The following is a 14,174-nucleotide window of genomic DNA, read 5'->3' on the forward strand; positions in this document are numbered from 1 at the left end:
GCCACCTCTAAATCCTAAATATTTGGCTCAAAATTTGAGGTTTCCATTTGCATGTGATTTGATTTCAGAAGAACTTTCGGATATTTCACGAGTTTATAACACGGTTTTGGTAGATATAAAATAAAAACTTAAGTATTTTGAATTTTTAGAAACAATTATGCGTCTTTAACATACTTTTAGCAGAATAAGTTCATAATAAAAATTGTTGACATTCCAAGAACACCCATAAAACGTTCGCAAAAGTTCTTTTTAACCTAAAAAATAAAATTTTGAATTTTAGTGCGACACAGATTTTTACCAAGATTTTTTAAGGTTAACTTAATTTTTTCAGCCGAACACAGATGAGAGTCGGAAAAAATGTGGCAACACTGCTGAACAGTCGTCGAATGCATAACTAGAGAAACCGCTATTACTGAGTTGTCCCAAAAGATTATCTGCAATGAAATTGCACAAAAGTGGTGAATCCCCTGTGCAATCCTAACCCTTACTACAACTCAAACAAGGCAGAATTTAGCTTTTGACAACCCTTGCATGGAAAAGAACAACAACGAAAAACACCAGATTGCTATCTATTGAAAGGCACCAAAAGCCAAAGAGCACAGAACACATCTAATGCTAAGCTATAGAGGTGATACTTGAAGTTAATTAACAATATATCTATGAACCTACTCTCATTTAGTCTGCCCGGTTTCCAGAAGGGAATCCTGTCCGGATTCCGGAAGGGAATTCTTTGCGGATTCCGGACGAAAATCCTCTCCGGATTCCAGACGGGAGTCCTCTTCGGATTCCGGACTAGAATCCTATCCGGATTTCAGAAGGAAATTCTCTAGGGGATCCGGACGGGAATCCTCTCCATTCCGAATTCTTAACGAGAATCATATCCAGATTCCGGACGGGAATCCTCTCCGGATTCTGGGAGGGAATCTTCTCCGGATTCCGGGAGGGAATCCTCTCCGGATTCCGGGAGGGAATCCTCTCCGAATTCCATACGGGAATCCTCTCCGGATTCCGGAAGGGAATCCTCTCCGGATTCCGGAAGGGAATCCTCTCCGGATTCCGGAAGGGAATCCTCTCCGGATTCCGGAAGGGAATCCTCTCCGGATTCCGGAAGGGAATCCTCTCCGGATTCCGGAAGGGAATCCTCTCCGGATTCCGGAAGGGAATCCTCTCCGGACGCCCGACGGAAATCCCTCCAGATTCAGGGCGGGCATCCTCTCCGGATTCCAGACGGGAATCGTTTCCGGATTCCGAACGAGAATCCTCTCCGGATTCTGGACTGGAATCTTCTCCAGATTCCGGACGGAAATCCTTTCCAGATTCCGGATGAGAAACCTCTCTGAATTGTGGACGGGAATCGTCTCTCTTTGGATTCCGGAAGGGAATCCTCTCCGGATTCCGGAGGGAAACCTCTCCGGATTCCGGAAGTGAATCCTCTCCGGACGCCCGACGGAAATCCCTCCAGATTCAGGACGGGAATCCTCTTCGAATACCGGACGGGAATCTTTTCCAAATTCCGGATGAGAATCCTCTCTGAATTTTGGATGGGAATCCTCTCCGGATTCCGGACGGAAATCCTCACCGGATTCCGGACGGAAATCCTCACCGGATTCCGGACGGAAATCCTCTCCGGATTGCGGACGGAAATCCTCTCCGGATTCCGGACGGAAATCCTCTCCGGATTCCGGAAGGGAATCCTCTCTGGATTCCAGACGGGAATCTTTTCCATATTCCGAACGGGAATCCTCTCCAAATTACGGATGAGAATCTTCTCTGAATTGATTTCTCCGGATTGATTTCTGACGGGAATCTTCTCCATATTCCGGATGAGAATCCTCTCTGAATTTTGGACGGCAATACTCTCCGGATTCCGGACGGGAATCCTCTCCAGATTCCGGATGAGAATCCTCTTTGGATTCTGAATGGGAATCCTCTGTGGATCTCCGGATTTGTGATAAGAGTCTTCTTCGAATTCCGAAAGGGAATTCTCTCCGGATTTCATGCATGTATTCTCTCCGCATTTATCCATTTGATTCCCCATCTTTCAAGCTCATCGAAGTTTCTTCCAAAAACTCACCGTTGTACTTGTCGAAGGCCGTCGGCACGTACTCCGGGATGAAACGATCCTGGATGTACGACACGATGAGGTTCGTCTTTCCGACTGCTCCATCTCCAACCAGGACACACTTGACGTTCGGACCATCATCCTCGTCCTGAATGGCGTCTCCGAATTTTTCTTTGGTGCTGCTGCTGCTGTTGCTACTACTGCTGCTGCTGGATGCCAGCTGCTTTTCCTTGGATTTGTCTTTCGATTTTTGCTTTTTGTCTGTGGATTTGAATAATAAAAAAATCAAACATTAATTATGTGATATTTAATGTCGGTTGTGTGAAGCTGTCTAGAAATGTACTCTTTTGTCTAAATTAGGGTTCAATATTCATGACTTTGATCGTTTTGAGTTAACTAACAGCCAAATATATCTCGATCTAAACGACTTTCTGTCATCGAAAGGTGCTTCGACAACGTGAGCCTATTAAATATTCCAAACAAAATATTGTCCACCCTTTGAAACGACTTCGATAAATTACGATCGTCAACTGGAGAAAAGCAACTCCAAACAGGAAAGCCAATCCCATTTCCATTGAGACTATTGAAACTTTTATGGCCAATCCAAATCGAGCTTGATTGTTTCCCAGCCGGTTGGACCTTTCTCCCCAAAAAAATTGTCGAAAATTACCAAACTCCAGAGACCAGAGAACAAAAAAAAAAGACCGAAATAAAACTAAATGAGATAACCCAAACACCTTTATCGCACTTTCTCATCTCCGTCTCTATCAGTCTCGGTTTCCCTTCTTTGGAGACTGAGAAAAAGGTGGTCCGTGTTTCCAAAGTGCCTCTAAATACGTTAACGACCGGCCAACAACGGCTTTTTTGGTGTCTGAATTGCTCTCACGTCTTCGTCTAATCGCCACCAGAACCACTTTCTTCCGGGAATCATCCACCAGAAGAGTGAGAGCAAAAAGAACAACGGACACCTTTTTCGGACCGGTGGGTGGCTGATGATGGTTTCATAATCTAATCTTGGAAGGAAATGATGAACAAATCTGGTGCTAAACGGAGAGAAGCCGGTGGGATTTGTTAGGAAAATAAGGTGCACTAAACTTCACAAGAAATATACGATGAAACAACGTTAAGACGTCTACGTTTCTAATAAATAAAATCAACGTTTGGAATTTGATTGAATTCCAATTGGATTTGGATTTGATTTGGATTGGATTGGATTGGATTTGGATTGGATTGGATTGGATTTGGATTGGATTTGGATTGGATTTGGATTGGATTTGGATTGGATTTGGATTGGATTTGGATTGGATTTGGATTGGATTTGGGATTGGATTTGGATTGGATTTGGATTGGATTTGATGGATTTGGATTGGATTTGGATTGGATTTGGATTGGATTTGGATTGGATTTGGATTGGATTTGGATTGGATTTGGATTGGATTTGGATTGGATTTGGATTGGATTTGGATTGGATTTGGATTGGATTTGGATTGGATTTGGATTGGATTTGGATTGGATTTGGTATTGGATTGATTGGAATTTGGATTGGATTTGGATTGGATTTGGATTTGGATTGGATTTGGATTGGATTTGGATTGGATTTGGATTGGATTTGGATTGGATTTGGATTGGATTTGGATTGGATTTGGATTGGATTTGGATTGGATTTGGATTGGATTTGGATTGGATTTGGATTGGATTGGTTGGATTGGATTGGATTTGGATTGGATTTGGATTGGATTTGATTGGATTTTGGATTGGATTGGATTGGATTTGGATTGGATTTGGATTGGATTTGATTGGATTTGGATTGGATTTGGATTGGATTTGGATTGGATTTGGATTGGATTTGGATTGGATTTGGATTGGATTTGATTGGATTTGGATTGGAATTTGGATTGGATTTGGATTGGATTGGATGGAATTTGATTGGATTTGGATTGGATTTGGATTGGATTTGGATTGGATTTGGATTGGATTTGGATTGGATTTGGATTGGATTTGGATTGGATTGGATTGGATTTGGATTGGAATTGATTGGATTTGATTGGATTTGGATTGGATTTGGATTGGATTTGGATTGGATTTGGATTGGATTGGATGGATTTGGATTGGATTTGGATTGGATTTTGGATTGGATTGGATTGGATTGTGGATTGGATTTGGATTGGATTGGATTGGAATTTGGATTGGATTTGGATTGGATTTGGGGATTTGGAATTTGGATTGGATTGGATTTGGATTGGATTTGGATTGGATTTGGATTGGATTTGGATTGGATTTGGATTGGATTGGATGGATTGGATTGGATTTGGATTGGATTTGGATTGGATTTGGATTGGATTTGATTGGATTTGGATTGGATTTGGATTGGATTTGGATTGGATTTGGATTGGATTTGGATTGGATTGGATTGGATTTGGATTGGATTTGGATTGGATTTGGATTGGATTTGGATTGGATTTTGGATTGGATTTGGATTGGATTTGATTGGATTTGGATTGGATTTGGATTTGGATTTGGATTGGATTTGGATGGATTTGGATTGGATTTGGATTGGATTTGGATTGGATTTGGATTGGATTTGGATTGGATTTGGATTGGATTTGGATTGGATTTGGATTGGATTTGGATTGGATTTGGATGGATTTGGATTGGATTTGGATTGGATTTGGATTGGATTTGGATTGGATTTGGATTGGATTTGGATTGGATTGGATGGATTTGGATTGGATTTGGATTGGATTTGGATTGGATTTGGATTGGATTTGGATTGGATTTTGGATTGGATTTGGATTGGATTGGATTTGGATTGGATTTGGATTGGATTTGGATGGATTTGGATTTGGATTGGATTTGGATTGGATTTGGATTGGATTTGGATTGGATTTGGATTGGATTGGATTGGATTTGGATTGGATTGATTGGATTGGATTTGGATTGGATTTGGATTGGATTTGGATTGGATTTGGATTGGATTTGGATTGGATTTGGATTGGATTTGGATTGGATTTGGATTGGATTTGGATTGGATTTGGATTGGATTTGGATTGGATTTGGATTGGATTTGGATTGGATTTGGATTGGATTTGGATTGGATTTGGATTGGATTTGGATTGGATTTGGATTGGATTTGGATTGGATTTGGATTGGATTTGGATTGGATTTGGATTGGATTTGGATTGGATTTGGATTGGATTTGGATTGGAATTTGGATTGGATTGGGATTGGATTTGGATTGGATTTGGATTGGATTTGGATTGGATTGGATTGGATTTGATTGGATTTGGATTTGGATTGGATTTGGATTGGATTTGGATTGGATTTGGATTGGATTTGGATGGATGGATTGGATTTGGATTGGATTTGGATTGGATTTGGATTGGATTTGGATTGGATTTGGATTGGATTTGGATTGGATTGGATTGGATTGGATTGGATTTGGATGGATTTGGATTGGATTTGATTGGATTTGGATTGGATTTGGATTGGATTTGATTGGATTTGGATTGGATTTGGATTGGATTTGGATTGGATTTGGATTGGATTTGGATTGGATTTGGATTGGATTTGGATTGGATTTGGATTGGATTTGGATTGGATTTGGATTGGATTTGGATTGGATTTGGATTGGATTTGGATTGGATTTGGATTGGATTTGGATTGGATTTGGATTGGATTTGGATTGGATTTGGATTGGATTTGGATTGGATTTGGATTGGATTTGGATTGGATTTGGATTGGATTTGGATTGGATTTGGATTGGATTTGGATTGGATTTGGATTGGATTTGGATTGGATTTGGATTGGATTTGATTGGATTTGGATTGGATTTGGATTGGATTGGATTTGGATTGGATTTGGATTGGATTGGATTTGGATTTGGATTGGATTTGATTGGATTTGGATTTGGATTGGATTTGGATTGGATTTGGATTGGATTTGGATTGGATTTGGATTGGATTTGGATTGGATTTGGATTGGATTTGGATTGGATTTGATTGGATTTGGATTGGATTTGGATTGGATTTGGATTGGATTTGGATTGATTTGGATTGGATTTGGATTGGATTTGGATTGGATTTGGATTGGATTTGGATTGGATTTGGATTGGATTTGGATTGGATTTGGATTGGATTTGGATTGGATTTGGATTGGATTTGATTGGATTTGGATTGGATTTGGATTGGATTTGGATTGGATTTGGATTGGATTTGGATTGGATTTGATTGTTGGATTGGATTTTGGATTGGATTTGGATTGGATTTGGATTGGATTTGGATTGGATTGGATTGGATTTGGATTGGATTTGGATTGGATTTGGATTGGATTTGGATTGATTGGATTGGATTTGGATTGGATTTGGATTGGATTTGGATTTGGATTTTGGATTGGATTTGGATTGGATTTGGATTGGATTTGGATTGGATTTGGATTGGATTTGGATTGGATTTGGATTGGATTTGATTGGATTTGGATTGATTTGATTGGATTTGGATTGGATTTGGATTGGATTTGGATTGGATTTGGATGGATTTTGGATTGGAATTTGGATTTGGATTTGGATTGGATTTGGATTGGATTTGGATTGGATTGGATTGGATTTGGATTGGATTGGATTGGATTTGGATTTGGATTGGATTTGGATTGGAATTGGATGGATTGGATTGATTGGATTGGATTTTGATTGGATTTGGATTGGATTTGGATTGGATTGGATTGGATTTGGATTGGATTTGGATTGGGATTTGGATTTGGATTGATTTGGATTGGATTTGGATTGGATTGTGGATTTGGATTGGTTGGATTGGATTTGGATTGGATTGGATTTGGATTGGATTTGGATTGGATTTGGATTGGATTTGGGATTTGGATTGGATTTGGATTGGATTGATTGGATTTGGATTGGATTTGGATTGGATTTGGATTGGATTTGGATTGGATTTGGATTGGATTTGGATTGGATTTGATTGGATTTGGATTGGATTTGGATTGGATTTGGATTGGATTTGGATTGGATTTGGATTTGGATTTGGATTGGATTTGATGGATTGGATTGGATTTGGATTGGATTTGGATTGGATTTGGATTGGATTTGGATTGGATTTGGATTGGATTTGGATTGGATTTGGATTGGATTTGGATTGGATTTGGATTGGATTTGGATTGGATTTGGATTGGATTTGGATTGGATTTTGGATTGGATTTGGATTGGATTTGGATTGGATTTGGTTGGATTGGATTTTGGAATGGATTTGGATTGGATTTGGATTGGGATTTGGATTGGATTTGGATTGGATTTGGATTGGATTTGGATTGGATTTGGATTGGATTTGGATGGATTTGGATTTGGATTGATGGATTGGATTGGATTGGATTTGGATTGGATTTGGATTGGATTTGGATTGGATTTTGGATTGGATTTGGATTGGATTTGGATTGGATTTGATTGGATTTGGATTGGATTTGGATTGGATTTGGATTGGATTTGGATTGGATTGTGGATTGGATTTGGATTGGATTTGGATTGGGATTTGGATTGGATTGGATTGGATTTGGATTTGGATTTGGATTGGATTTGGATTGGATTTGGATTGGATTGGATTGGATTGATTGGATTTTGGATTTGGATTTGGATTGGATTTGGATTGGATTTGGATTGGATTTGGATTGGATTTGGATTGGATTTGGATTGGATTTGGATTTGGATTGGATTTGGATTGGATTTGGATTTGGATTGGATTTGGATTGGATTTGGATTGGATTTGGATTGGATTTGGATTGGGATTTGGATTGGATTTGGATTGGATTTGGATTGGATTTGGATTGGATTTGGATTGGATTTGGATTGGATTTGGATTGGATTTGGATTGGATTTGATTGGATTTGGATTGGATTTGGATTGGATTTGGATTGGATTTGGATTGGATTTGGATTGGATTTGGATTGGATTTGGATTGGATTTGGATTGGATTTGGATTGGATTTGGATTGGATTTGGATTGGATTGGATTGGATTTGGATTTGGATTGGATTTGGATTGGATTTGGATTGGATTTGGATTGGATTTGGATTGGATTTGGATTGGATTGGATTGGATTTGGATTGGATTTGGATTGGATTTGGATTGGATTTGGATTGGATTTGGATTGGATTTGGATTGGATTTGGATTGGATTTGGATTGGATTGGATTTGGATTGGATTTGGATTGATTTGGATTGGATTTGGATTGGATTTGGATTGGATTTGGATTGGATTTTGGATTGGATTTGGATTGGATTTGGATTGGATTTGGATTGGATTTGGATTGGATTTGGATTGGATTTGGATTGGATTGGATGGATTTGGATTTGGATTGGATTTGGATTGGATTTGGATTGGATTTGGATTGGATTTGGATTGGATTTGGATTGGATTTGGATTGGATTTGGATTGGATTTGGATTGGATTTGGATTGGATTTGGATTGGATTGGATTTGGATTGGATTTGGATTGGATTTGGATTGGATTTGGAATTGGATTTGGATTGGATTTGGATTGGATTTGGATTGGATTTGGATTGGATTTGATGGATTTGGATTGGATTTGATTGGATTTGGATTGGGATTGGATTGGATTTGGATTGGATTTGGATTGGATTTGGATTGGATTTGGATTGGATTTGGATTGGATTTGGATTGGATTTGGATTGGATTTGGATTGGATTTGGATTGGATTTGGATTGGATTTGGATTGGATTTGGATTGGATTTGGGATTGGATTTGATTGGATTTGGATTGGATTTGGATTGGATTTGGATTGGATTTGGATTGGATTTGGATTGGATTTGGATTGGATTTGGATTGGATTTGGATTGGATTTGGATTGGATTTGGATTGGATTTGGATTGGATTTGGATTGGATTTGGATTGGATTTGGATTGGATTTGGATTGGATTTGGATTGGATTTGGATTGGATTTGGATTGGATTTGGATTGGATTTGGATTGGATTTGGATTGGATTTGGATTGGATTTGGATTGGATTTGGATTGGATTTGGATGGATTTGGATTGGATTTGTGGATTTGGATTGGATTGGATTGGATTTGGATTGGATTTTGGATTGGATTTGGATTGGATTTGGATTGGATTTGGATTGATTTGGATTTGGATTTGGATTGGATTTGGATTTGGATTTGGATTGGATTTGGATTGGATTTGGATTGGATTTGGATTGGATTGGATTGGATTTGGATTGGATTTGGATTGGATTTGGATTGGATTTGGATTGGATTTGATTGATTTGGATTGGATTTGGATTGGATTTGGATTTGGATTGGATTGGATTGGATGGATTTGGATTGGATTTGATTGGATTTGGATTGGAATTTGGATTGGATTTGGATTGGATTTGATTGGATTTGGATTGGATTTGGATTGGATTTGGATTGGATTTGATTTGGATTTGTTGGATTTGGATTGGATTTGGATTGGATTTGGATTGGATTTGGATTGGATTTGGATTGGATTTGGATTGGATTTGGATTGGATTTGGATTGGGATTGTGATTGGATTTGGATTGGATTTGGATGGATTTGGATGGATTTTGGATTGGATTTGGGATTGGATTTGGATTGGATTTGGTGATTGATTGGATTTGGATGATTTGGATTGGATTTGGATTGGATTTGGATTGGATTTGGATTGGATTTGGATTGGATTTGGATTGGATTTGGATTGGATTTGGATTGGATTTGGATTGGATTTGGATTGGATTGTGGATTTGGATTGGATTTGGATTTGGATTTGGATTGGATTTGGATTGGATTTGGATTGGATTTGGATGGATTTGGATTGGATTTGGATTGGATTTGGATTGGATTTGGATTGGATTTTGGATTGGATTTGGATTGGATTTGGATTGGATTTGGATGGATTTTGGATTGGATTTGGATTGGATTTGGGATTGGATTGGATTGGATTTGGATTGGATTTGATTGGATTTGGATTGGATTTGGATTGGATTTGGATTGGATTTGGATTGGATTTGGATTGGATTTGGATTGGATTTGGATTGGATTTGGATTGATTTGGATTGGATTTGGATTGGATTTGGATTGGATTTGGATTGGATTTGGATTGGATTTGGATTGGATTTGGATTGGATTTGGATTGGATTTGGATTGGATTGGATTGGATTGGATTTGGATTGGATTTGGATTGGATTTGGATTGGATTTGGATTGGATTTGGATTGGATTTGGATTGGATTTGGATTGGATTTGGATTGGATTTGGATTGGATTTGGATTGGATTTGGATTGGATTTGGATTGGATTTGGATTGGATTTGGATTGGATTTGGATTGGATTTGGATTGGATTTGGATTGGATTTGGATTGGATTTGGATTGGATTTGGATTGGATTGGATTGGATTTGGATTGGATTTGGATTGGATTTGGATTGGATTTGGATTGGATTTGGATTGGATTTGGATTGGATTTGGATTGGATTTGATTGGATTTGGATTGGATTGGATTGGATTTGGATTGGATTTGGATTGGATTTGGATTGGATTTGGATTGGATTTGGATTGGATTTGGATTGGATTTGGATTGGATTTGGATTGGATTTGGATTGGATTTGATTGGATTTGGATTGGATTTGGATTGGATTTGGATTGGATTTGGATTGGATTTGGATTGGATTTGATTGGATTTGGATTGGATTTGGATTGGATTTGGATTGAGATTTGGATTGGATTTGGATTGGATTTGGATTGGATTTGATTGGATTTGGATTTGGATTGGATTTGGATTGGATTTGGATTGGATTTGGATTGGATTTGGATTGGATTTGGATTGGATTTGGATTGGATTTGGATTGGATTTTGGATTGGATTTGGATTGGATTTGGATTGGATTTGGATTGGATTTGGATTGGATTTGGATTGGATTTGGATTGATTTGGATTGGATTTGGATTGGATTTGGATTGGATTTGGATTGGATTTGGATTGGATTTGATTGGATTGGATGGATTTGGATTGGATTTGGATTGGATTTGGATTGGATTTGGATTGGATTTGGATTGGATTTGGATTGGATTTGGATTGGATTTGGATTGGATTTGGATTGATTTGGATTGGATTTGGATTGGATTTGGATTGGATTTGGATTGGATTTGGATTGGATTTGGATTTGGATTGGATTTGGATTGGATTTGATTGGATTTGGATTGGATTTGGATTGGATTTGGATTGGATTTGATGGATTTGGATTGGATTGGATTGGATTTGATTGGATTTGGATTGGATTTGGATTGGATTTGGATTGGATTTGGATTGGATTTGGATTGGGATTGGATGGATTTGATGGATTTGGATTGGATTTGGATTGGATTTGGATTGGATTTGGATTGGATTTGGATTGGATTTGGATTGGATTTGGATTGGATTTGGATTGGATTTGGATTGGATTTGGATTGGATTTGGATTGGATTTGGATTGGATTTGGATTGGATTTGGATTGGATTTGGATTGGATTTGGATTGGATTTGGATTGGATTTGGATTGGATTTGGATTGGATTTGGATTGGATTTGGATTGGATTTGGATTGGATTTGGATTGGATTGGATTGGATTGGATTGGATTTGGGATTTGGATTTGGATTGGATTTGGATTGGATTTGGATTGGATTTGGATTGGATTTGGATTGGATTTTGGATTGGATTTGGATTGGATTTGGATTTGTTGATTTGGATTGGATTGGATTGGATTTGGATTGGATTTGGATTGGATTTGGATGGGATTTGGATTGGATTTTGGATTGGATTTGGATTGGATTTGGATTGGATTTGGATTGGATTTGGATTGGATTTGGATTGGATTGGATTGGATTTGGATTGGATTGGATTGGATTGGATTGGATTTGATTTGATTGGATTTGATTGGATTTGGATTGGATTGGATGGATTGGAATTGGATTTGGATTGGATTTTGGATTGGATTTGATTGGATTTGGATTGGATTTGGATTGGATTTGGATTGGATTTGGATTGGATTTGGATTGGATTTGGATTGGATTTGGATTGGATTTGGATTGGATTTGGATTGGATTTGGATTGGATTTTGGATTGGATTGGATTGGATTTGGATTGGATTTGGATTGGATTTGGATTGGATTTGGATTGGATTTGGATGGATTGGATGGATTGGATTGGATTTGGATTGGATTTGGATGGATTTGGATTGGATTTGGATTGGATTTGGATTGGATTTGGATTGGATTTGGATTGGATTTGGATTGGATTTGGATTGGATTTGGATTGGATTTGGATTGGATTTGGATTGGATTTGGATTGGATTTGGATTGGATTTGGATTGGATTTGGATTGGATTTGGGATTGGATTTGGATTGGATTTGGATTGGATTTGGATTGGATTTGGATTGGATTTGGATTGGATTTGGATTGGATTTGGATTGGATTTGGATTGGATTTGGATGGATTTGGATTGGATTTGGATTGGATTTGGATTGGATTTGGGATTGGATTTGGATTGGATTTGGATTGGATTTTGGATTGGATTTGGATTGGATTTGGATTGGATTTGGATTGGATTTGGATTGTTGATTTGGATTGGATTTGGATTGGATTGGATTGGATTGATTGGATTTGGATTGGATTTGGATTGGATTGGATTTGGATTGGATTTGGATTGGATTTTGGATTGGATTTGGATTGGATTTGGGATGATTGGATTTGGATTGGATTTGGATTGGATTGGATTGGATTTGGATTGGATTGGATTGGTTTGGATTGGATTTGGATTGGATTTGGATTGGATTTGGATTGGATTTGGATTGGATTTGGATTGGATTTGGATTGGATTTGGATTGGATTTGGATTGGATTTGGATTGGATTTGGATTGGATTTGGATTGGATTTGGATTGGATTTGGATTGGATTTGGATTGGATTTGGATTGGATTTGGATTGGATTTGGATTTGGATTTGGATTGGATTTGGATTGGATTTGGATTGGATTTGGATTGGATTTGGATTGGATTTGGATTGGATTTGGATTGGGATTTGGATTGGGATTTTGGATTGGATTGGTTGGATTGATTTGATTGGATTTGGATTGGATTTGGATTGGATTTGGATTGGATTGGATTGGATTTGGATTGGATTTGGATTGGATTTGGATTGGATTTGGATTGGATTTGGATTGGATTTGGATTGGATTTGGATTGGATTTGGATTGGATTTGGATTGGATTTGGATTGGATTTGGATTGGATTTGGATTGGATTGGATTGGATTTGGATTGGATTTGGATTGGATTTGGATTGGATTTGGATTGGATTTGGATTGGATTTGGATTGGATTTGGATTGGATTTGGATTGGATTTGGATTGGATTTGGATTGGATTGGATTTGGATTTGGATTGGATTTGGATTGGATTTGGATTGGATGGATTGGATTTGGATTGGATTTGGATTGGATTTGGATTGGATTTGGATTGGATTTGGATTGGATTTGGATTGAGATTTGGATTGGATTTGGATTGGATTTGGATTGGATTTGGATTGGATTTGGATTGGATTTGGATTGGATTTGGATTGGATTTGGATTGGATTTGGATTGGATTTGGATTGGATTTGGATTGGATTTGGATTGGATTTGGATTGGATTTGGATTGGATTTGGATTGGATTTGGATTGGATTTGGATTGGATTTGGATTGGATTTGGATTGGATTTGGATTGGATTTGGATTGGATTTGGATTGGATTTGGATTGGATTTGGATTGGATTTGGATTGGATTTGGATTGGATTTGGATTGGATTTGGATTGGATTTGGATTGGATTTGGATTGGATTTGGATTGGATTGGATTGGATTTGGATTGGATTTGGATTGGATTTGGATTGGATTGGATTTGGATTGATTGGATTTGGATTGGATTTGGATTGGATTGGATTGGATTTGGATTGGATTTGGATTGGATTGTGGATTGGATTTGGATTGGATTGGATGGGAGATTGGATTTGGATTGGATTTGGATTGGATGTTGGGATTGGAGTTTGTGATCTGGATTTGGGATTGGAGATTTGGATTGGATTCTGGATTGGATTT

General features: G+C 38.2%; 1 protein-coding gene across 3 annotated transcripts in view; it reads right to left on the reverse strand.

The window, feature by feature from the left end:
* Positions 1 to 14,174, reverse strand: part of LOC5580309 — a 216,287-nt gene that overhangs the window by 85,328 nt on the left and 116,785 nt on the right. For all 3 annotated transcript variants that reach the window (XM_021857379.1, XM_021857378.1, XM_001662877.2), the window contains one exon: positions 2,075 to 2,323. In XM_021857379.1, the coding sequence (XP_021713071.1) occupies positions 2,075 to 2,323 (249 nt within the window). The remainder of the gene's footprint in view (positions 1 to 2,074; positions 2,324 to 14,174) is intronic.

Source organism: Aedes aegypti, chromosome 1, assembly GCF_002204515.2.
Source record: "Aedes aegypti strain LVP_AGWG chromosome 1, AaegL5.0 Primary Assembly, whole genome shotgun sequence".
Classification (NCBI taxonomy): Eukaryota; Metazoa; Arthropoda; class Insecta; order Diptera; family Culicidae; genus Aedes; species Aedes aegypti.